Genomic DNA, 23,954 nt, shown 5'->3' on the forward strand with positions numbered 1-23,954 from the left:
CTTTGGAGAAATCAGTGGCACTCTAGAATAATTTTGCAAAAATTAATTTTACGATTTGTTTTATAAAAGTCAAATGTGAAATAATTTTGTAGGAAAAATTCTAATCCTTTCACCACCACCCCCCTCCACACACACACACACAAATCCATCATTTGTTTCATTCTTTGTTTATTCCATGAGGGGTCACACATTGTTATTATAATCTAAATTTTGTTAAGTTAAAGATAGGCCTATTTTGGGGGGCTTACCTGGTGGTGCAGTGGTTAAGAATCTGCCTGCCAATGCAGGGGACACGGGTTTGATCCCTGGTCCGGGAAGATCCCACATGCTGCAGAGCAACTAAGCCCATGCACCACAACTACTGAGCCTGCGCTCTAGAGCCCGCGAGCCACAACTACTGAAGCCCGTGTGCCTAGAGTCAGTGCTCTGCAACAAGAGAAGCCACCACAATGAGAAGCCAGTGCACCGCAACAGAGAGTAGCCCCCCCCCCGCTCGCCGCAACTAGAGAAAGCCCACGCGCAGCAACGAAGACTCAATGCAGCCCTAAATAAATAAATAAATTCATTTATTTATTAAAAAAAAAGATAGGCCTATTTTCAAAATAAAGTTTTTTCCCCCATTTTTTTTATTGTGGTAAAATACACATAACAATATTTACCACCTTAACTATTTTTTTTTCTTTTTTTTTTTTTGCGGTACACGGGCCTCTCACTGTTGTGGCCTCTCCCATCGGGGAGCACAGGCTCCAGACGTGCAGGCTCAGCGGCCATGGCTCACGGGCCCAGCCGCTCCATGGCATGTGGGATCCTCCCGGACCAGGGCACGAACCCGCGTCCCCTAGCATCGGCAGGCGGACTCTCAACCACTGCGCCACCAGGGAAGCCCCAATCTTAGCTATTTTTAAGTGCATATAGTTCAGTACATATTAAGTACATTTATATTGTTGTGCAAGCATCACCACTATCCATCTCCGGAACTCTTTTCATCTTGCAAATCTGAAACTCTATATTCATTAAACAATAACTCCCCATTCCCTCTTCCCCCCAACCCCTAGCGACCACCATCCTGCTTTCTGTCTTATGAATTTGACTGCTCTGGGTACCTCATAAAAATGGAATCACATAGTATTTGTCTTTTTGGAGTTAGCTTATTTCACTTGGTATAATGTCCTCAAAATTCATTCATGTTGGAGCATATGTCAGAATATTCCTTTTTTAAAGCTGAGTAGTACTCCATTGTACGTATAGACCACATTTTGCTTATCCATTCATCTGTTGATGGATGCTTGGCTTGCTTCCACATTTTATCGACTGTGAATAATGCTGTTATGAACATGGGTATAAAAATATTTCTTTGAGATCTCACTTTCAGTTCTTTTGGGTATATTCCCAAAATAGGATTGTTGGATCATATGGTAATAATATTCTTAATTTTTTGAGGAATTCCCATACTGTTTTCCATAGCAGCTGTACCATTTTACATTCCTACCAATAGTGCATATGGGTTCTGATTTCTCCACATACTCACCAACACCTGTTATTTTTTGTTTGTTTTTTTGTTTTTTTGATACTATCCATCCTAATGGCCATGAGGTGGCATCTCACTGTGATTTTGATTTGCATTTCCCTAATGATTAGTAATGCTGAGCATCTTTTTGTGTGCTATTTGCCATTCCTGTATTTTCTTTGGAAAAATCCATTTTTGAATTTGATTGTTTGGTTAGCAGACGTTTGGTCCTGTCCAAAGCATCCATAAAACATTTGGTCCAGGCCAAAATGTACTTGATATTTGGTCCTGTCCAAAACCATTTGGCATAGACCAAATATGCTCATGGATGTTTTGGATAGGAGCAAATTTCAAGGACCTTTTGGTGTGGACCAAATGTTCTGTGGATGTTTCTGACAGAACCAAATATCCTGTAAGCATTTGTTTTATTGTTGAGTTTTAGGAGTTCTCTACATATTCTGGATGTTAGTCTCCTATCAGATACATGATTTGCATATATCTCATTCCGTAAGTTGGCTTTTCACTCTGGTGATAGTGCCCTTTGATGCACAGAAATTTTGAATTTCCCTGAAGTGCAGTTTGTCTGGTTTTTTTGTTGTTATTGCTATTGCCTGTCAAAATGAAGTTTCAATCAAATCTTTTTTCTTCTCACTAGTTACCATAAATTGTTTGTCCCCATTTAAAATTTAGGATTTGATAATAAGGCTCTTCTCTATATAGATAAATTGATACACACATTTGCAAGGAACTGAGACATAAATTCACACTGTAAAGGAATATTTAAATGAAGCAAAAGGCAGTGTCTGACATTTATATCATGCATAACCACTCAAGTTTTGCCATTTGGGGTGGACAGGGTGTGGGAAGATGAAAGGACCCATTTAAAGAAGAAGGATGGATCGGATTAGACGCCATTGTGTAAATATGATACGGGTTTCAGAAAACAATGCTTTGTCATTTTCTTTCTTGCCTATGTGTGATTTGCAGAGAGATTGGACTCAGTAGTTACGTGTGTGACCTTAAATCTGGACCACCCTCCCTGCTTTGTTTTGCAGTCTGGAAGTGGCTATCTCGTGGTGGTGTTTGTCTATGTGACAGAATTTGTCGGCATGAAGTCTCGGACGTGGGCATCCATCCACTTGCATTCCTTTTTTGCTTTTGGAACCATGGTGGTGGCTTTGACGGGCTACTTGGTCAGGACCTGGTGGATCTATCAGATAGTCCTCTCCACAGTGACTGTCCCCTTTGTCCTGTGCTGTTGGATGCTCCCAGAGACACCTTTTTGGCTTCTCTCAGAGGGAAAATATGAAGAAGCACAAAAAGTAATTGATACGATGGCCAAGTGGAATAGGACGAGATCCTGTAAACTGTCAGAACTTTTATCACTGGATCACAATGGTTCTGCTGGTAATAAGCCCTCTCAAGTTGAGAAGCACACCCTATCAGATCTGTTTTATGACTGGAGAATTGGAACAAGGACACTTATTGTTTGGCTGATTTGGTTCACGGGTTGTTTTGGGTTCTACACCTTCTCCTTGAATTCTGTTAATTTGGGAGGCAATGAATATTTAAATCTCTTCCTCATGGGTAAGTGGTTAAATTACATTTAAGTTGTAGCCATGAAGTGAAATTTCTACCAAGTTTTGAGAGTGTTTCTATTGTCTTTTTTTCTACCAGGAACAATACTGCCAACTACGTGATTATGGTCTCTTTTAGTGTTACACATGTATATATTCTCTTTAAAAAAATGCAAACAGTTAGAAGACTTGAGTCCCTCCTTCCTCTTCTGCCTCTTCTCCTTGTTTGCTTCCTTTCTTTAAGCCCATTGCCATCTCAGAACTATCTTTCAGAGGTAACTTCTATAACCTTTGGCTTGTGCTTTCAGATCTCTTTTTATGCATCTCCATACATTTGTGCAGATAAACGTTTTATATTTTAACATAAATGAGGTTCACTACATACTGTTCTTTGCAAGTTGCATTCCTTTTAATATTTAACATGTCTTGGAGACCTTCTGGTATCTTTTTACCTTCAAATGTCCTTAATTTAGGAATTTTAGTTAGTAAAATAACCTAAATACATGCAACTGTAATTTATGTTGTCATGCTTCTTTTAATTAAGTAGCAGGTTAAAATAGCTTCAGATACTGCTGTGATAGCTTGAGGCGTGACTCCTAGGGTAAACCAAATTCATACCAGACACGAGAGAATTATCAGAAATGCATTTGTCCAGCTGGTTACTTCCATGTAGGCTGCTTGTATTTGATATTATCCCCAGAAAAGTTTGCTTTAAAATTTTTATACATAGCTAACATCCCTTCTCATTAAAGTGCTCTAATGAGACACCTGTTTTTGTTTATTATAGCTCAGCAGAAATTATGAGATAAGTAATTTTAAGAAAAAAACTTTACTCTTTTTTTTGGGCAGACCAACAAGTTTGTAAAAAGAGCCTATCTTGACTTCAAACACATTCTATGTGTCAGTTGGAGAAAGGATGCAGTATTCGTAGAACAGAGCAGCAAATGGTAGGAGAATGAAGTAGGGTGGGGTGTGGCATAGGGAAGCTTAGGAGTGCTGGAGTTTTAGATCTTTATGCTACTGTCTTAATTTTGATGGAGATGTAAATTCTCAAGAAACCGGGCAATCTCGTAAGTATAAAAATCTTTCCGAGACAAATACCATGGTTTTATAGTCTCCACTGCCTTTGATTTTTCATGTCATTACCCTTGCCAGCAGCCCTCTGCCTGACAGGCGATTCTAGTCAACACTTCCGAGCTGTGAAATTTTTGAACAAGTTTTCGTCTCCTGAGATGGTTTGGTGCTGGTGGGAATTTCACCTTAGGTTTTGTGCTACTTGCAGGTGATAAGCGCTACAGTAGCCTGAAGACATATCTTTGAGGTTATGTGGAGACAGGAGCAGAATGGGGTTATACATTATAAAGTAAAGAAGATAAGGGCACATGGTCCTAATCCCAGACAGCTTGGGCCTCATTGGTTGCACCATTTCTATCCCAGACATAGTCAAGTCAAAATTTAGATGCAGCATCTATACAACAACTCAAGAAACATCAAGGTGGAATATACTTTAAAAGGTCTCTTCAGCTGTTTCCCAGTTGCTGTGCAGCTTTGCTAGGCTCCAGGAAGTTGGTTGGTGGCCTTGCACACAGTGCTGTAGAGAGGGGAGCCCTGAGTCAGATGTGGAGGGAACCAGACGTGTGGGAGTGAGGTTGCAGGAAAGGGGCCTTGGCTCCCAAAGACCAGTCCCTGAGCTGTCACTTACTCACTGGGCTCAAGTCATTTAATCTGAGTTGGAAAGTGGGGGTAATAATCCAGGCCTATTCCCATGAGGTTCTTTGGAGAATCATTGATTTATTTGACCTTGAAAAGTGTTTGATAAACGAACAAGCAAAAAAAAGAGTAGAGTAATAGATGTACCTACTGTTCGGGCCTGGAGGCACGGACCCTACAGCAGGGTCTGTGAAAGGGAGGCCTTTTCTCTGGAGTTGTTTATTTTCCATGTTAATGGAAAGGAGGGAGGCTGTCTCTCTAATGGGGCTCAGAATGTTATTTTTTTGTCTTTGCCCAGCCATTTTTTTTGTTTTTTTTCTGAGCAGCTGCAACTGAGTTTAATTTCTGATGTACTGCTAAGAATGTTAACTCAGAAAATATGTGTCCACCTGCAGAGATATGTTCCCAAAACTGTAAGAGACATGTAGACCCAGACCTGCCGGTCCAGGTGCTTGCAGCATTCTGTAGTTGAATGGGAAAATGCACATCAGTCCTAAAAGGCAGTGGTGGGTAGTGTCCTGGGATTAGGCAAGCTCCGGAGGGTCGAAAGAACGGACCTTTGAATTACGTGGACAAGCTGGGCTAGTAAACAGTGACAGTTTCTCAAAGGCTATTATTGGGTTTGGTCAGTTTTGCTGAGAGAACTTCTTGCTTGCTCCCTGATGCATTCTGGCTGATAGATGTAAAGCTGGCACTAAATTTTCTACTTTAATTGCTATGTTCGAAGTTACAGTACAAACATTTCCCCATAGCTCTGCCAAGCAGAAGAAGCCAAAGGTCAAGAAAGATCAATGTTGCCTATTAATTTACATATTTATTCATTCAACCAGCCCATGCTCCAGTCACTGTGTTGTGTCCTGGGGAGCTTCCTGCCTAGTCCGGGATAAGATTCCGAAGACAGGAGATAAGTGCTAGGCAGATTATGTGAGCATTAGTGCACGTCACAGCAAACATCCTGCCCACTCCAGTGAGTTTAAAAGTCGTGGGGCTTGCTGCCCCTCAGGCAGTTGTTAGTTCTTAGAAGCCCCTGGCAGCAGAGAGAGGGCTGACCATTCCTTTTGGGGGGCATAGGGAAGCTCTTTAGAAGGCAGGGTCCCCTTGTTAGAAGGCAGGGTCCCCGTGTTAGAAGGCAGGGTCCCCTTGTTAGATGGCAGGGTCCCCGTGTTAGAAGGCAGGGTCCCCTTGTTCAGTTGGACACTGTGCCTATTGAGATGTATCATTTTGCTCCATGACAGGTGCAGTGGAAATTCCTGCCTACATCTTTGTGTGCTTCGGGATGGACCATGTGGGGAGAAGAAGCATTCTGGTTTTCTCCCTTCTCTCAAGTGCAGTGACCAATGGTGTGATTATGGTGATCCCCAAGGTGAGTTACTTTATGTGTTATTTAGGGAATGGTTAGTTATACTATGACAGTGTGATGGGAGCATTTTCAGCTTATGAATATGAAGATGAATTAAGACATATGGATAGAGTATATGCTGTACATAGTATTTTAAATGTTTTCTTTAAAAGTGATTCTTTTTCTGTTACAGAGATAGTTGAAAATTTAAGGAAAAAAAGAAATGTGGGGTGGGGATAGGGGGAAAAGCCTATAATCCCACTTCCGAGAGATGGCCACGATTGTATTTTGCCAACATGATCATCCTGAGTGAGAAGAGTAGATTGCACCTTCCAGTAATTATCGTCATCTTAAACTTTTATTCATTCATGAAAGATCTATCCAGCATCTAGTATGTGCCAGGTTCTTTTCTAGGTGCTGAGGATGTGCAGTAAGTCAAGTTTCTCTGAGTATAATGAAGAAAAGCAAAATAGGATGAGGGATGGAGAATGACTGTGTATGGAGGGGGAACGCACATGTGAACTATTTTATTTTATCTAAGGTGACTGAGGATGGTGTGCCTCTCAGAGAAGGTGATATTTGATCAGAAACCTGAAGGAGGGAGGAAGCCATGGAGACAGCTGAAAGATATGATGAGTCTTATGTTCAGGATTGGTCCAGTTTAAGTAGTCTTGTTTTTTTTTTCCCCACTGTGGTAGATTAGTAGTTTCCAATTTCTAGTGTGCATAAATCCCCCAAGGAGCTTGTTTTTAAAATTCAATTTCTTAGCGAGAAACAGTGCCATAAACTACTGAAACGACTTTCACATTCCAGTATTTTGGCAAACTCCATCCCCTAGAATACCTCTTGCACCCAGAAGTGCTCTTCTCTTTCCCCCCGAAATGGAAAACCTGTATTTTCATTCTCAATATGGAAAATGTGGTCACTATAACAATACTTTAAAATACTTTGTTTTAAATCGATTTAATAATTATTAAGCAATAGTATCTCAACATTTAGAACAAGGCATTTTAAGTTTTGCATATTGTTTGAAATTTAACTTAAGCTAACCAGTGACTTCCTTTTATAGTAACGCTTCACTTAATTATCAGGTTTGGTGAATCAAATGTTTTATGTATTGACGTTTCCAGGTGATTGATATATACGACTGATACACATCAGTTAAAACTGCTTAAGACAAGGAGGTCTCTGCCAATTTGAGGGAGCTTCATCCACACCCTTTTTGTTTGTGTTTTTAAGTAGCTTGCAGTTATATTTGTTGAGTTGATGGCAGCTGTCTTTGAGCGGTGAAGATTTAGGGAAACCCTAGAACCTTCAGTTTCTACGGTGGTTAAGCCCCAACGGCAATGTGGAAGACAGGAAAGTGGCTGATGGGGATTTCTAGAAATAGAGTACTAACCCTTAGCCACAAATTTTTCTCCTCTAATAAAACTTCTCTCCAAATGGTAATGTCAACACAATACAAAATTTTTAAGTCCCATTAATTCATTCAACAAATATCGTCTACAATAGTAATTAAGGTGACAAGGTGACACTGGTTGCCTTAGTAGAGGCACCACCGAATCTCAGTAACTTCACATCATAGACATTTATTTCTTGCTCATAGAAAGTTCGATGTGGGTGTACCTCGTTGGTGGCTGTGGGAGTGGTGAAGGGGGTGTTCGGCTCCATGGAATCATTCAGGGACTCGGGTTGACAGAGGTGCTGCCACTCCTCACACATGAGCTCCAGGGTCACCTGGGTCTCAACACCCAGCTGGCAGACAGAGGAGGAGAGAAAAGATCGACTGTGGGAGGTCTCTGAGAACCACTGCAGGAAATAGAACATGTCAGGGACGACAGCAGAAACCATCTGGGAGGGTCTCATTCCAAAGTGTCTCTCCCCAAATAGCTTTTCTTATTTGGTAGTTTGAAATCTCCAAGGCTGCAGGGAGGCACAATAAAACTTTCCTCTAAATTTCATAAAGATGGAAAGCTTTTGCAGACCATGTGTCGAGTTTACAAAATAAAACTCTTCATTGTTCTGAAAAATACTGGAGAATTAGAAAGTTTTAAGTAATAATTTTAAGGATTTTCTATTTTTCTTTTAAAAATATTATTTGATGACAAAATGATGGTCTATTTTGCTAATATATATTTTTTCAGGATTACCATGTTTGGTGTGTGGTGGCAACTATGGCTGGAAAATTTTCCATAGGGGCAGCGTTTGGCCTTATATACCTTTATACAGCAGAGCTGTATCCAACCATTGTAAGGTAAGAGTTACTTATTTTTCTGTTGTTTTCTTGTTATCTTTCACTTATGTGTCATTTGATTACATCTGGCCTTTGAGTATAAATGCTTTCTTTCCGTAGAAGTTACTGGAGCTCCGAGCTATGGGAGGGTTACATGATGACACTAATTCTGAATCTGAGGCTTTGTCTATACGTCATTAGCAAGGATATTAGAGAACTTGTTTTGAAATAACACTCTTATTATCCTAAAACCATTTTAAGTCTCAAATACAGTCGACTTACATGGACTCAAGGCTAATTTTCTCAGGTTGTATCTCTTGATATCCTGATGTTAGTTGTGTTAGTTTGTCAGGGCTGCCATAACAAAGCACCACAGACTGAGGGGCTCAAACAACAGAAGTGAATTTTCTCACAGTTGTGGAGGCTAGAAGGCTGAGATCAAGCTGTGTGGCAGGTTTGGTTTCTCCTGGGGCCTTTCTCCTCGGCTTAATAAGAGATACTTATTCCTGTTGAAGGCACATTCTTTGCTTCCTACTAGACATTCTATAAGGTTTAAATAACTTTTAAAGGAAAGCACGTTAAGATATTGCTTTACTTTAAAAAACTGAAATAGGATGTTCCATAGATATAAATCTTTCGGTTTCCCATATCCCCACTCCATACACCAAATAAACTCCTGCTCTACAAGACTGATGTTATCCACAATATTAGACTCAATGAGCGTATGTAAGGGCCTCATCTGCATAGCTGATGCTGATTGGTTTCCCTGCTTTTTTGGTCTTGAATTGTCTTGAATTATCTGCATGTTTGTTTACACTGCTGTTTCACAGAATGAGAATATAAATCATGAACGATTCTTAAAAAATTAAAGTAAAATTATTTCCAAGTATATTAAGCTAAGTTAAGTTTTACTATTTATTCTCTGCTAGAAGGGTGGACAGGGGCTCTGGGCAGCTGTTCCCCCACTCTCTGCAGCCTGTGCCTTTCTTGTCTTCTGTTCTTGCTGCTGTATTAATCCTCTCTGCGTTTCCAGGTCACTGGCTGTGGGGAGTGGCAGCACGGTGGGCCGTGTGGGGAGCATCGCGGCCCCATTCTGCATTTACCTCTCCAGTGTTTGGATCTTCATGCCACAGGTGTTCATCAGTTGATAGAACTTTACTGAGATAGCAGCGAGGCAGAAGAGCTGACTGCCTCCTTTATTTTTATTTATTGGAAGCCAATTTATAATTCGGTTATGGGGGTTTATAGAAACCTAATTAACAGCTCACCAGCTGGTAAGTAGGGTGGTGGGTTGCTGTTTTTCTTGTTCGTTGATTGCCTTCTCCCCCTCTTCCCCATCCCGCCCTGCCTCCGGCTGTGAGCTGTTAAGCAATCGCAGCTCTGCCAGCCAGAGCAGGGCCTCTGCTCAGCACATCGTGAAGCCGGGACGCGCAGGGAGGGCTCTGGTCTCTGGTCTCTCAGCCTGCGCCCTTCTGTCTGGATCCGCAGGCTGCCTCCCACCCCCAGCCCTTGCCTCTGTGTTCCCACCGTGTGACGGCTGGTCAAGGCCAGTTCTGGAGGCTGCTGCTCCCGGAAGGACCCAGTGGTGTCTGGCGGAGAGGTGTAGGGATCTGTGGTTTCCAGCATCCCCGAAACTTGAGGGGCTCTTCACAGGCAAGGCTGCCTGCGTGCTTCCTCCTGGCTCCAGCAGTGTGAGCCGTCCTCCTGGTTGTGAAGTGTACGAGGGGTTCTGTGCAGTTTGCACGTGTCCTCGTGGCCGGGCTGAGAGTTTGGGAAACCACGCGGACCACTGTTACACACCCGGGTCAGGAAGAGGATGGGGGGAGGGGAGGGGGCAGGGGGATGCGGACAGTGCGGAATGTGGGGGGTGGCCTGAGGGGCTGCACCACCAAGGGGAGAGCCCTGGGTGTGCCGGCCCTCCCTCCCCCTCCAGGCTCCCTCTCCGGGACTTCTTGGTCCTCGTTCTCTCTAGGCTGTTCCCTCTGGGGCTCCTCCCGTGCTCCTGTCTTCTTCTGATTGCTTCATTCTCCAAGAGCCATTCTGGCTGTCTTTCTCAGTCCCTGCGCGGGTGACCTCTCCTGATTCTGACTTCTCTTCCAAGCAGCAGACCCACTAGCCCCATGGATAGTCTCCCTGGGTGACTAAACAGCTTCACCGTTTCCCAAACCCAGCCGGCCGGTGACTTGCATTTCCTCCACCCGTCTCCGCTCTGCGGTAGGAGTCCGTGGCCTGCAGCGTGACCCTTGAGCACCAACTTTTTATTCTCCCACCCCCTCCAACCCACGACACCGAGTCCTCTCCTTCTCTCTCACAAGCAGCCTACTCACCTACTCCAGTCCAGCCCCTCATCACCGCCTGCCTCTCTGGTTCCTTCCCTGCACACGCCCCCGGCCCCATCAGAGTAGTTTGCCGAACCGGAGCTCTGGTCCAACTGCCCCCTCACCTTCAGAGCAAAACCCAAACTCTGCCTGATACTCATGGCCTTTCCAGATTGACCCCCTGCCCATGTTCCCTATTTTGTTTTGTTTCCTCATGCACTTCCCCCTCCTCTCCACACCCTGTTCTCATTCCTCCCCGCCGGCGTCCTCTGCCCGAACATCCCCTCTGCAGAGAATGCTCCTCCCCCCACAAACTTCATGTATCTTTTTCTTTTTTTAAGAGAATGGGACCAGTTTTATACATTCTGTAGCCATGAAAGTAATGTTAAAACCAGAAAAGCAGATGAGGCTTATTGACTAAATCAGGACCACCTGTGGAGGAGAGAAGGGGCGGCTTCTGGGGTACAAGCAGTGTTTTCTTGTGGGTGATCAAGACCACGATGTGTTTGCTTTATAATTATTTCTTAAACTGCATTTGTTTTATGCATTTAAAAAAATTATGTCATTTTATGATAGATAGGTAGATAGATATAGACTTTTTTTTTTTTCCTTTTTGAGAGGTAAATCCAAGAACTTTTAGGATCCAGGCTGCCTCAGAAGCCTGCACTCCATCTGGGTCAGAGCCCTGAGGGCTCCCAGGACTGTAAGATGCGTTAAGGCAGTGACTTCTTCCCAGTATGTCTATGAAGTCCCTTTCACAGGGTCTTCCTGGGCTTCGTGGAGAGCAACGGCCTCACCAGGTTCTTCTGGATGAGGATGTCCTGGAGCTTTAGTGGCTGTGACTTGCATGGCTGGGGAAATGAGCCCAGAGCTGGACCCACTTGCCTCATTCCTAGTTTGTCCTCCTGCACTGCCTCTGCCGGACGACTAGTGGAAGGCCCAAAGCTCTAGGGGTTTAGATGAGGCAGCTAAACCTCTTTTAAGACCAGAGCAAACCCCACTTCTTTAAGAAGCCCACCCAGATCCAGTGACGCAACCTCTCCCTTTCCCAGGTCTGCATAGCATTTCGTGTGTACCCTTTCCACAGCCTGCTGTCGCAGTCTGGCTCTATTATTCACATGTATGTCTTTGTCCCCCAGTTAAATTGTTGAACTCTTGCAGGATAGGGCATTTTGTGTACCCACAACTGAGTCCACTGGAGCATTTCTCTCACCTTGCGTGCCATTCATGCTATAATTTACTTAATAGTTTAAATCAAATAGAATGGCTTTTAAAATTTAGCTTTGCCCTAAACAACAGTAACAGTGAAATCATGGGTGTTATACTAGTTATATGTTTTTCTAAAATACACTAACAATCTCATAAGTAGTAAAACAAATTGTTTGAGATGTTCTTAAAAAAAAAAAAAAAATCACCTGGCATACACAGGTGGTATGCGTCTGCTCTTTGGGAATCATTGTCTCAGCATGGTTCTCTCTCGTGTCCCAGTAACAGGCACTCAGTCAAGTTTGCTTAATTGGGGGCATAGGGTCTGGCCTACACAGAAAGGAGTTTTGGAGAATCCACCACTCTTTTTAGGTCACGGACTTTTCCAGAAGCATCTCCTTTGTGCTAGCACTTTATGTTCTTTGTTAAATAAATAAAAGATAAAAATGGAAAAGATGTTTTTAAAAATAAGCTAAGGCACACAGAAGAAGATAGACAAATCTATAAAAGCAAACTGCTATAAAATCACTAAAACCAAATAAAGATTTTTTTTTAAAGAACATCCATAACGGTTCATTATGGACTACAGAGTTAAAAGGGGTTTTTAAATTTTATTTAACAGGTACTTAAATAGTGCTTGTTATGTAACAAGCTCTATTTGTTTGTTTTTTGCGGTATGCGGGCCTCTCACTGTTGTGGCCTCTCCCGTTGCGGAGCACAGGCTCCAGACACGCAGGCTCAGCGGCCATGGCTCACGGGCCCAGCCGCTCCGCGGCATGTGGGATCTTCCCGGACCGGGGCACGAACCCGCGTCTCCTGCATCGGCAGGCGGACTCTCAACCACTGCGTCACCAGGGAAGCCCACAAGCTCTATTTTAAGTGCTTTACAAGAAGTAGTCTTCACAGAATGCAGGTACTGTTTTTGTTATCCCTATTTAAGTGACAGAACTTGGGTTCAAACCCAAATACCATGCCTTTTGCATAGGTCAAACAAATAAACAGTCCTAAAAGGGATACAGAGAAATAAGTTTTTCCTCCACCCTGACCCTGGTACCCCTTCCCCAGGACAACCTCTGTCAGCAGGGTCTTGTGTATATTTGCAAAATTATTCTGTGAAGGTACTTCCTTTGGACGTAGTAGATGTTACTTGTTATTTTTAATGAGTAAAAAAATAAATTATTATTAAGCTTATTTATGGGTGTCAAACTGCCTAGGGAGCCAGTATTTTCATTTTGAGGAATAGAAATGGTAATCTAGAAGATAAGCTTATGTTTTCTCTTTCAAAAAGAAGCACATGAAAATCACTCCTTCTGTTGCTTTTATTATCAACCATCATTTTTTTAGTAATCTAAGGAAAAAAAGTGGACACCTAATTCATATCCTGTTTGTATTCATGAACTCATTTGGCAAAGGTTGAGTGTTGATTTTGAATTAGCCTCCCTGCTAGGTGATAAGCAGCAGAGATGAAAGAAACAGCGTTTGTCCTGAGAGATGTCCAGTCTGGTGCAGAAGGCAGAAGCCCCAGAGAAGAGGGCTGTGGTAGGGAAATGCAGGGGTTATGGGGTGGTAGGCGAGGGCTACCAACCGAGGCTAGGGCTAGAGGGGAGGTTTCCCAGAGGAGGGGGCTTTAATCTGTGTCTGGAGGAGCCAGTGAGAGTCAGCAAGGTGGAGGGGGAGAGAAGGGAGTTCCACGCTGAGGAAACAGGAAGTCAAAGACTTAGAGGGAAAAGGAACTTGACCAGTTTGAGTTTGGGTGCAAGCATTACTGCTAACACCCAGGGTGGGTTGAGGGAGCCAGGAGATATGGGTGAAAGGATGGGAGGATCTCAAAGGAGAGCAGAACAGAAGAACATTCAGACCTAAAGGTGGGTTGGAGAGGACAGGATGGAAAAGTTGTATCCACAGGACCCATGATGAGTTTGCATATGGTGGAGGGGGGCAGCTGGAAGGATGGGAAGGTTGTTCTCGGGGCTGGAGGGAACCCAGAGGGGGAACAAGGTTGAGGTGGGGAAGGACAGCGCACTTGAATTGTGGGTGATGAATGTGAGGTACCTGCTTGACGGCGGAGGCTGGGGGAGGCATCTAGGAGGCAGGTCTGGAGCTCAGGGGACACCCCCATGGGAGGTACAGATTTGGGAGTCAGCTTATGAAGAGGTGAGGGAGACTGAAGAGCAGAACCCTGGGAACGGTGGCATTTAAAGCCTGATGGGAAGAGGGGTCCAGGGCAGAGACTGAGATGCAGCAGCCGGGGAGACAGGGAGGTGACCAGAACCCCAAAGGAGGAGGGCAAGTGAGGAAGGCAGGACAGGACAGCGGCTAAGAAAGAGCAGAACAGGAAAATGTGCATCAGGTTTGGCAGCTAGGAATCTGTGGCCTGGGAAGAGCAGCTTCTGTGGGTGGTGGGTGTGGGCCATGCTGTGGGGAGCAGGATGGAAGGAGAAGCAGTGAGCGCTGTGGAGAGGATGGGCTGGGGGCTGCAGTGGGTGTGGGCTGAGGCAGAGGGCCTCTTTTGCTTGTTTCAAAAGACTCGAGAGTAGTAATGATAGCTACCATTTATCGACTCCTTAACATAAGCCAGTCCCTGTTTTGAGTGCCCTAAATGTGTTACTTAATTTTATCCTTCTAACAGTCCTTTGGGGGCAGGTAGTAGTATTATTTCCATTTTACAGATAAGGAAACTGAGGAGCAGGAAAGTTAAGTCACTTGCCCAGGGCCATACAGGTCGCAAATACAAGTTCCTGGGCAGAGTGGGTACAGAAGTTATAAGAGGCTCAAGAACTTCTATTTTTACCGAGGGAAGCTAGCCAGTGGAAAGGAAAGGATCAAACATCAGTGAGAATTGGGATTGACATATAGAGACTATTATATATAAAGTAGATAATCAACAAGGACCTATTGTATAGCACAGGGAACTCTTCTCAATACTCTGTAATGACCCATATGCGAAAAGAATCTAAAAAAGAGGGGATATATGTATAGGTATAACTGATCCACTTTGCTGTGCAGCAGAAACCAACACAACATTGTAAATCAACTATACTCCAATACAGATCTTTTAAAAAGTTAGATCCAATTGATGCGTTCCAAAAAAACAAATCAGCGGGTAAGAAGGGAGGTCTACTGATGGAGGAAGACCCCACCCCACCGGCACCCTTCCACCTCCCACCCGCAGGAGGAGGTGAGAGGTGACAAAGGCTCCTCCTTGCCAGAGGCAGGGGCGGTGGGGGGGTGGAGAGGAGGGCGAGGGGGCAGGAGGGAGTGGGAAGGGGTGGGGGGAGGGGGAGGTCTTTGGGATGCTTGTAGTGGGGTTGGGGAAGCTGGCCAAGGGCCGTGGGAGACCAGGTCTTCTGCTGAGAGTGAGAGAGGAGATGGAGGGTTCTGAGTTTGTTTAGTGCCTGACTATTCTTACCACCAAGTTAAAAAGGAAAATCCAGTCTTGTCTTGGATATTCCATTTGATTCTATTTCTTGTTTAGACTTATTCAGTGTTTTTCAGACCCTGGCAGAGGGCTCTTCTGGGGTTTCTACGTCCTTTGCAATGTCACTTTAGATTCTGTTACTGCTTCTAGGCTTACTCATGTATTTCTAGATTTAGGTTGTCAGCGTTCTGCAAACAAAGTAAGGAACCGTCTTCCCGGGTCACGTCTGTTAGTGATGTGGCCTCACAGCGCGTCACAGTTGCACTGTGTCTCAGAGGCTGTGAAAGCACCAAGTATGCCGATTTATCAGAAAAACGGTGCCTTAATTTATTTTTATGGGGTCTTCCCGGGCAGTATTTTTTGCTAAAGGGGTTTAAATTATATAAGGACAAAGTTTTTACAGACCATAAAGAGATTTAGTTCTAAAATCCACCCAAAATCTACATAGTGATCAACAGAGAATAGATGTGCAGACTTTAGTTTTTAATGTGATTTGCATTTTTAAAAGCAAACACCTTGGTGCTAGTCTAAAAGGTTGCCTTTTATGTGTCAAAACCTGGAAAGTTAAGAAATACTGAATTTTTACAGGAAATCACTTGGACCTACCCCTCCCCCACAGCAGCAGCTAGTTTCCATTGCCTCTGTTTTGTTTCCCCCTAAATTCTGTAGGTTTTGGTTCATTGAAACATTCATTTGTGCATACATGCATTCATTCATTCCCCACCATTTACTGGATGCTGATAGCATGTCAATTTTTGGGGCCAGGGCAGGGTTGACTAAGACAGTCCCTGGCCGTCAAGTCCAAATCCAAGACTCTGGGTTTCCCCATGAGACTCTGGAGTCTGGGAAGACAGGGCAGGGACTTTTTTCCCCCTGTGTAGCTCCTAGGACAGTGCCTACATGAGTAATAATGCAGGTAGTAACTGGGATTTATTTAGTAGGTGGTTAATGAGTGATCAGATTAAGCCTAGTCAACAAATTAAAGAACCCCTGGACCAGCATAAGTAACCAAAAGGTCTCACTAAGGAATAAATGACAACTGTTAGGTCAAATTCAGTTCTGTTGCCCTCTGAAAAAGGTTCAGAAATGACTATTCTCTGAAGGATACCCTTCTTTCCCGATGTGTCACTTATTCTTTTTTTAATTCCTTCTAGTTGCTTGTTGGGACTTCAGCCTTCGTGAGTGGAGTGCTAACGTTCATGCTTCCAGAAACCCTCGGGAAGCCTCTGACAACTACTTGGGAGGAGACTGAAAAAGAGAGCAGTTCAGGCAAATTACTTTCCACAACCAATAATACTGCGTTAGAAAATATCGCAGTGGTTAACTCTGAGGATTCCGGTCTTAATAAATAAATGTGCCAGACGTGCTGTGTAGCACCTGAAATATTGTTTAATGCTTTTGTATTAGAGGAACATTATTCTCATCTCCTGCATGTCACGTGTATGTGTCTTTTTTTTTTTAATTTTGTAAGAAAGTTTTGAAACAATGGCTTGGTAAAAGTAGAAGAAATAAAAAGCAAGATGAGAATTCGCATTTTTTTTACACTGCTTTCTTATTGCCACAAAATATTTTTCCATATTTGTTCTTCTGTGTTACTGATTCTTGCAGCCCTGAGGGACTGCTACACACTCCCTTCAGTATCAGGATCCCCTCCCCCCAACACCGGGACTGTCAACTGGGAAGAGGAGGGGGCGTGTGAAAGTGTTTTTCTTTGGACAAAGCCGCTCGAAGATTCTATTTCTGATATTCCTTCCTCTCTTAGGAGAATCATAGCTCTAAATTCAAGTTTTCAAGTCATTCAGAAATGCCCCATCAAAAAACACTTGTCTAACCATAAAAATTATAGCTACACAAAAAGATATCTTGCTTTCCAGCACCCTGAAGGAAGAGGGCTTGAATATGCAGACACATGTGCTTGTGTTTGGCCCAGTTAAGGGACACACATCTGCTAGGGGCCAGGAGTGAGTTTTCTAGCCTGACAGTCTGATTTTTCCTAAATTTACCAAATTCTGTCCATAAGTCGCATTCCCTGTACATAGAAGCTGTGGCATTTTAGTGTATTGCAAACTTTTTTTTTTAAAAAAAAGGGAACTTGATTTTTATTTATTTATTTATGTCTGTGTTGGGTCTTCATTGCTGCGCAGGCTTTCTTTAGTTGCAGCAAGCAGGGGACTACTCTTTGTTTTGTGCAAACTTGTTATTGCAGTGGCTTCTCTTGTTGCAGAGCACGGGTTCTAGGCACATGGGCTTCAGTTGTTGTGGCTCGCAGGCTCTAGAGTGCAGGATCGGTAGTTGTGGTGCACTGGCTTAGTTGCTCTGAGGAATGTGGGATCTTCCCGGACCAGGACTTGAACCCGTATCCCCTGCATTCGCAGGCGGATTCTTAATCACCGCACCACCAGGGAGGTCCGCAAATATTTTAAGTTTGTAGATCATCTAGGAAATTGACATCTGGATCTGTTCCCAATATTAAAAAAAATTTTTAAGTATTCTTGCCTTTTAAACATAATTTATAGAAAGATTTACTTTTGTAAAGATTTTACTTTTGTAAAGTAATAAACTTTGTTTCCTCAACTTCACTTTTTTTTTTGCGGTACGCGGGCCTCTCACTGTTGTGGCCTCTCCCGTTGCGGAGCACAGGCTCCGGACGCGCAGGCTCCAGACGCGCAGGCTCAGTGGCCATGGCTCACGGGCCCAGCCACTCCGCGGCATGTGGGATCTTCCCGGACCGGGGCACGAACCCGTGTGCCCTGCATCGGCAGGCGGACTCAACCACTGCGCCACCAGGGAAGCCCTCAACTTCACTTCTTTCTCGCAAAAATAGATTAAGATTCTGAACATTTCAGATGCAAAATTATGGCATAACCTTATCTGTTAGAGGAGTTTGCATTCTACATAAGTTTCCCATAGGTTTTGGGTATTTTCTTCACTTGGGTTTCATCAGAAGTTCATTATTTTTTCCTTTTCTCTTGAAATTTAGCTGTTGGATATGTCTTATGTCCAGTACATTAGAATTGATGAAGCGTTAGTGTTATCTGCAGAGGCAAGTAAAAGATTAAGACAATCGTAGAGATACTGTTGTTTAAAAAGCATTGCTGGGCTAAAAAGCATTGCTTGGGTCTTGATTTGTGACCCAAGATATGATCTATCCTGGATAATGTTCCATGAGCACTTGAGAAGAAAGTATATTCTGTTGTTTTTGGATGGAATGTCCTATAAATATCAATTAACTCCATCTCGTTTAATGTATCATTTAAAGCTTGTGTTTCCTTATTTATTTTCATTTTGGATGATCTGTCCATTGGTGAACGTGGGGTGTTAGAGTCCCGTACTATGATTGTGTTACTGTCAATTTCCCCTTTTATGGCTGTTAGTGTTTGCCTTATATATTGAGGTGCTCCTATGTGGGGTCCATAAATATTTACAATTATTGTATCTTCTGCTTGGATTGATCCCTTGATCATTATGTAGTGTCTTCTTTGTCTCTTGTAATAGTCTTTATTTTAAAGTCTATTTTGTCTGATATGAGAATTGCTACTCCAGCTTTCTTTTGATTTCCATTTGCATGGAATATCTTTTTCCATCCCCTCACTTTCAGTCTGTATGTGTCCCTAGGTCTGAAGTGGGTCTCTTGTAGACAGCATATATATGGGTCTTATTTTTGTATCCATTCAGCCAGTCTATGTATTTTGGTTGGAGCATTTAATCCATTTACATTTAAGGTAAATATTGATATGTATGTTCCTATTACCATTTTGTTAATTGTTTTGGGTTTGTTATTGTAGGTCTTTTCCTTTTCTTGTTTTTCCTGCCTAGAGAAGTTCCTTTAGCATTTGTTGTAAAGCTGGTTTGGTGGTGCTGAATTCTCTTAGCTTTTGCTTATCTGTAAAGGTTTTAATTTCTCCATCGAATCTGAATGAGATCCTTGCTGGGTAGAGTAATCTTGGTTGTAGGTTTTTCCTTTTCATCATTCTAAATATGTCCTGCCACTCCCTTCTGGCTTGCAGAGTTTCACTGAAAGATCAGCTGTTAACCTTATGGGGATTCCCTTATATGTTATTTGTTGTTTTTCCTTGCTGCTTTTAATAATTTTTCTTGGTATTTAATTTTTGATAGTTGGATTAATATGTGTCTTGGCGTGTTTCCCCTTGGATTTATCCTGTATGGGACTCTCTGTGCTTCCTGGACTTGATTATCTATTTCCTTTCCCATTCTAGGGAAGTTTTCAACTATAATCTCTTCAAATATTTTCTCAGTCCCTTTCTTTTTCTTTTCTTCTTCTGGGACCCCTATAATTCGAATGTTGGTGCAGTTAATGTTGTCCCAGAGGTCTCTGAGACTGTCCTCAGTTCTTTTCATTCCTTTTTCTTTTTTCTGCTCTTCAGTAGTTATTTCTACTATTTTATCTTCCAGGTCACTTATCCACTCTTCTGCCTCAGTTATTCTGCTATTGATTTCTTCTAGAGAATTTTTAATTTCAGTTATTGTGTTGTTCATCATTGTTTGTTTGCTCTTTAGTTCTTCTAGGTCCTTGTTAAACGTTTCTTGTATTTTCTCCATTCTATTTCCAAGATTTGGGATCATCTTTACTATAATTAGTCTAAATTCTTTTTCAGGTAGACTGCCTATTTCCTCTTCATTTGTTTGGTCTGGTGGGTTTTTACCTTGCTCCTTCATCTGCTGTGTGTTTTTCTGTCTTCTCATTTTGCTTAACTTTTGGGGTCTCCTTTTCTCAGTCTGCAGGTTTTTAGTTCCTGTTGTTTTTGGTGTCTGCCCCCAGTGGCTAAGGTTAGTTCAGTGGGTTGTGTAGGCTTTCTGGCGGAGGGGACTAGTGCCTGTGTTCTGGTGGATGAGGCTGGATCTTGTCTCTCTGGTAGGCAGGTCCACATCCGGTGGTGTGTTTTGGGGTGTCTGTGACCTTATTATGATTTTAGGCAGCCTCTCTGATAATGGGTGGTGTTGTGTTCCTGTCTTGCTAGTTGTTTGGCATAGGGTGTCCAGCACTGTAGGTTGCTGGTCATGGAGTGGAGCTGGGTCTTGGTGTTGAGATGGAGATCTCTGGGTGATTTTCACCGTTTGATATTAGTTGGAGCTGGGAGGTCTCTGGTGGACCAATGTCTTGAATTTGGCCCTCCCACCTCAGAGGCAGAGGCCTAACACCCAGCCGGAGAACCAAGACCCTGTCATCCACACGGCTCAGAATAAAAGGGAGAAAGTAAGAAAGAAGGAAAAAAAGAAAGGAAGGAAGGAAGAAAGGGAGGAAGGAAGGAAGAAAGAAAGCAAACTTAGAAAACAAATCCAGCAATGATAACAAGTGCTAAAAACTATACTAAAAAAGAAAAAAATAAAAGGACAGACAGAACCCTAGGACAAATGGTAAAAGCAAAGCTATACAGACAAAATCACACACAGAAGCATACACATACACACTCACAAAAAGAGGAAAAGGAGAAAAAAATTATATATATCTTTGCTTCCAAAGCCTACTGCCTCAATTTGGGATGATTTGTTGTCTCTTCAGGTATTCCACGGATTCAGGGTACATCAAGTTGACTGTGGAGCTTTAATCCGCTGCTCCTGAGGCTGCTGGGATAGATTTCCCTTTCTCTTCTTTGTTCTCACAGCTCACGGGGGCTCAGCTTTGGATTTGGCCACGCCTCTGCGTGTAGGTCGCCTGAGGGCTTCTGTTTCCGTCCGGACAGGATGGGGTTAAAGGAGCCACTGATTCGGGAGCTCTGGCCGCGGGGAGGGAGGGGTACGGAATGCGGGGCGAGCCTGCGGCGGCAGAGGCCGGCATGACATTTCAACAGCTTGAGGCACGCCCTGTGTTTTCCCGGGGAAGTTGTCCCTGGATCACAGGACCCTGGCAGTGCCGGACTGCACAGGCTCCCGGAAGGGAGGTGTGGAGAGTGACCTGTGCTCGCACACAGGCTTCTTGGTGGCTGCAGCAGCAGCTTTAGAGTTTCATGCCCGTCTCTGGTGTCCACGCTGATAGCCACGGCTCGCGCCCATCTCTGGAGCTCGTTTAGGCGGTGCTCTGAATCCCCTCTCCTCGGGCACCCTGAAACAGTGGTCTCTAGCCTCTTAGGCAGGTCCAGACTTTTTCCCAGACTCCCTCCCGGCTAGCCATGGTGCACTAGCCCCATTCAGGCTGTGTTCACGCTGCCAACCCCAGTCCTCTCCCTGGGATCCGACCTCCGAAGCCCGAGCCTCAGCTCCCAGCCCCCGCCCGCCACGGCGGGTGGGCAGAGAAGCCTCTCGGGCTGGTGAGTGCCGGTAGGCACCGATCCTCTGTGCGGGAATCTCCCCGCTTTGCCCTCCGCACCCCCGTTGTTGTGCTCTTCTCCGCGGCTCCGAAGCTTCCCCCCTCCGCCACCCGCAGTCTCCGCCCGCGAAGGGGCTTCCTAGTGTGTGGAAACCTTTCATCCTTCATGGCTCCCTCCCACTGGTGCAGGTCTCGTCCCTAGTCTTTTGTCTCTGTTTTTTCTTTTGCCCTCCCCAGGTACGTGGGGAGTTTCTTGCCTGTTGGGAGGTCTGAGGTCTTTTGCCAGCGTTCAGTAGGTGTTCTGTAGGAGTTGTTCCATATGTAGATGTATTTCTGATGTATTTGTGGGGAGGAAGGTGATCTCCGGTCTTACTCTTCCGCCATCTTGAAGGTCTCCTCCTTTTAGCCATTATTGTGGTTTATTTCTTCATTTACTTGGATCGTCTTTAATGTCTTTCAATGAAGTATAATTTTCTCCATAAATCATGCACATTTCTTGTATTTTTCCTAGGTAACTGTTTTTATTACAATTAGAGATGTTAAGTTTCTAATATATTTTCTACTGTTTATTTTGGGCATAAAGGAGGGTGCTTGATTTTTCTATGTTGCTCCTATATCCAGCAACCTTGATAAAGAGTGTTTTTAACTCAAAAGGAGAAAAAACCCACTTTATTGGGAGAAAAATTGGGCTTTACAGCATAACAATTCACAGATATGTCATACAGGAAGCCAAACATACTTTGTTCCTCTAGCATTTCTTAGTATGCACAGCTTTCTGATTTTATACTTGAAAAACAGGGATGTTGTATATCTATAATAGTTGGAAGCTAGTCATACGTAGCACATCAAACCCATCTCTGGTTGTAAACATTTCAAGGAGTGCTTTACCACCACATTGGAAAGCCCAGAAAACAACCCACATACAAGTAGGTAAACTTCAGGCAGATGACCTTGTTACCAGTTCTGTTTAACTGTGGACCATACATCAACTTGACCTCAACAGGCAATGAAGTGTGAGGGGCAGTGGAAGCACGTGGATTAAAACAAACAAACAAAAAACCTGGCTATCAGCCTTCTCACTTGGGCAAATCAACCTCTCTTTACCTCAGTCTTCTCATTTGAAAATTCAGGATCATAATAAAATGTCGCTCACAGGACTGAAAAGATGAGATACTATATCTACATCATTTAGTGCCACCCTGCACAACCCAGGTACTGTACCATGCTGTTTCTCCATGCACTTTATACGATTCCACCATGCCGTCAAGGAGAGTGTGGCAGCCGTCCTGTCCAGCCTTGGTCTTGGCCAGCTGGCATTTGGAGCCCATCATGCTGTCCCTGTCCGATTTGATTGTCTCCTACAACATATGTTTCTCCCTTGAGGACTCTGCAATTTAGATTGTTCTGGTGATAGTTTTGGCCCATAATAGCTGCAGGGAAGACTTACTGTGAAGCTAATGAGGCACAAACTTCAGACTCACTTCCCTCACTTGCACGGGCTCTTGAGAAAGACCTTAGCAATTGGTTTATTTGGTTATAAATCTTGGTAAATTTTGTAAAAAAAATTTGCAAAAGTAAGATCTATTCACTGCAATCAGTTAAGACCACTACCTCTTTCCACTCTGTTTTCCTTCTGTAAGATTTCCCCTCTGTCAGATGACATCAAAGTGGTTACAGATATTTTGTTCTTTCATGATTTTGTGTATATATATATATATACACACACACACACACACACACACACACAAAAGAGGGCTTAACCCTGTATAACTTCAGATCCCATAAAAGCTGAATCTGTCCTCCCCCCACCCCCTGAATCTCTGTTAATAGCTATGTTGTTAGGTATAAGTTCATATTAAAAATATACTCTCCGAACATATTCAATTGAACAGTCAGTTCTGAGGGGCTGACCTGTCCCCTTTTGATCACTCCTATCAAATACTTACCACATACTCAATACAAAAGGTTCATTCTGTAAAATGGCATTATGCGAAGGGGGTACATAAATTCTTGTGGTGGTGAAGAGGAATGTTTTCTTATTTAAGATTGTGAATTCTGACTATGGAAACCAGTCTGTGGTATCTCCCCCCAACAGAGTGTCTGGGAGTTGTGGGTGTTCATGTCTTATCTGAATTTGCCAAGGGTCAGTAATGGCTGCTTATTTTATCTCTGAAGCCCACACTGTACCAGTATATACTGACAGCTTCTTGTTCCCTAAGTAACTTCATCTTCTTCATTCATTCCCTGCCTCTCCCGGTGCCCACCTACCCCATCAGGGACCAAACGTTAGAGATTTTCTTGGATGTACAGGTAAGCCTTTTTTTAAAAAAATATTTATTTATTTATTTGGCTGTGTAGGGTCTTAGTTGTGGCATGTGGGA

The 23,954-nt window shown here is 43.4% G+C and overlaps 1 protein-coding gene across 1 annotated transcript in view; it reads left to right on the forward strand.

Annotated features, from left to right (window-relative positions):
- Positions 1–16,660, forward strand: part of SLC22A16 (solute carrier family 22 member 16) — a gene marked incomplete at both ends in the record, with an annotated part of 33,091 nt that extends 16,431 nt beyond the window's left edge. The window contains 5 exons of the mRNA XM_082855422.1: positions 2,563–3,094; positions 6,030–6,157; positions 8,278–8,387; positions 9,400–9,499; positions 16,463–16,660. Coding sequence (XP_082711548.1) covers positions 2,563–3,094; positions 6,030–6,157; positions 8,278–8,387; positions 9,400–9,499; positions 16,463–16,660 — 1,068 coding nt within the window. The remainder of the gene's footprint in view (positions 1–2,562; positions 3,095–6,029; positions 6,158–8,277; positions 8,388–9,399; positions 9,500–16,462) is intronic.
- Positions 16,661–23,954: the final 7,294 nt, after the last annotated feature.

The sequence above is a fragment of the Leucopleurus acutus genome (genome assembly GCF_964270905.1).
Source record: "Leucopleurus acutus genome assembly, chromosome: 15".
Lineage (NCBI taxonomy): Eukaryota > Metazoa > Chordata > Mammalia > Artiodactyla > Delphinidae > Leucopleurus > Leucopleurus acutus.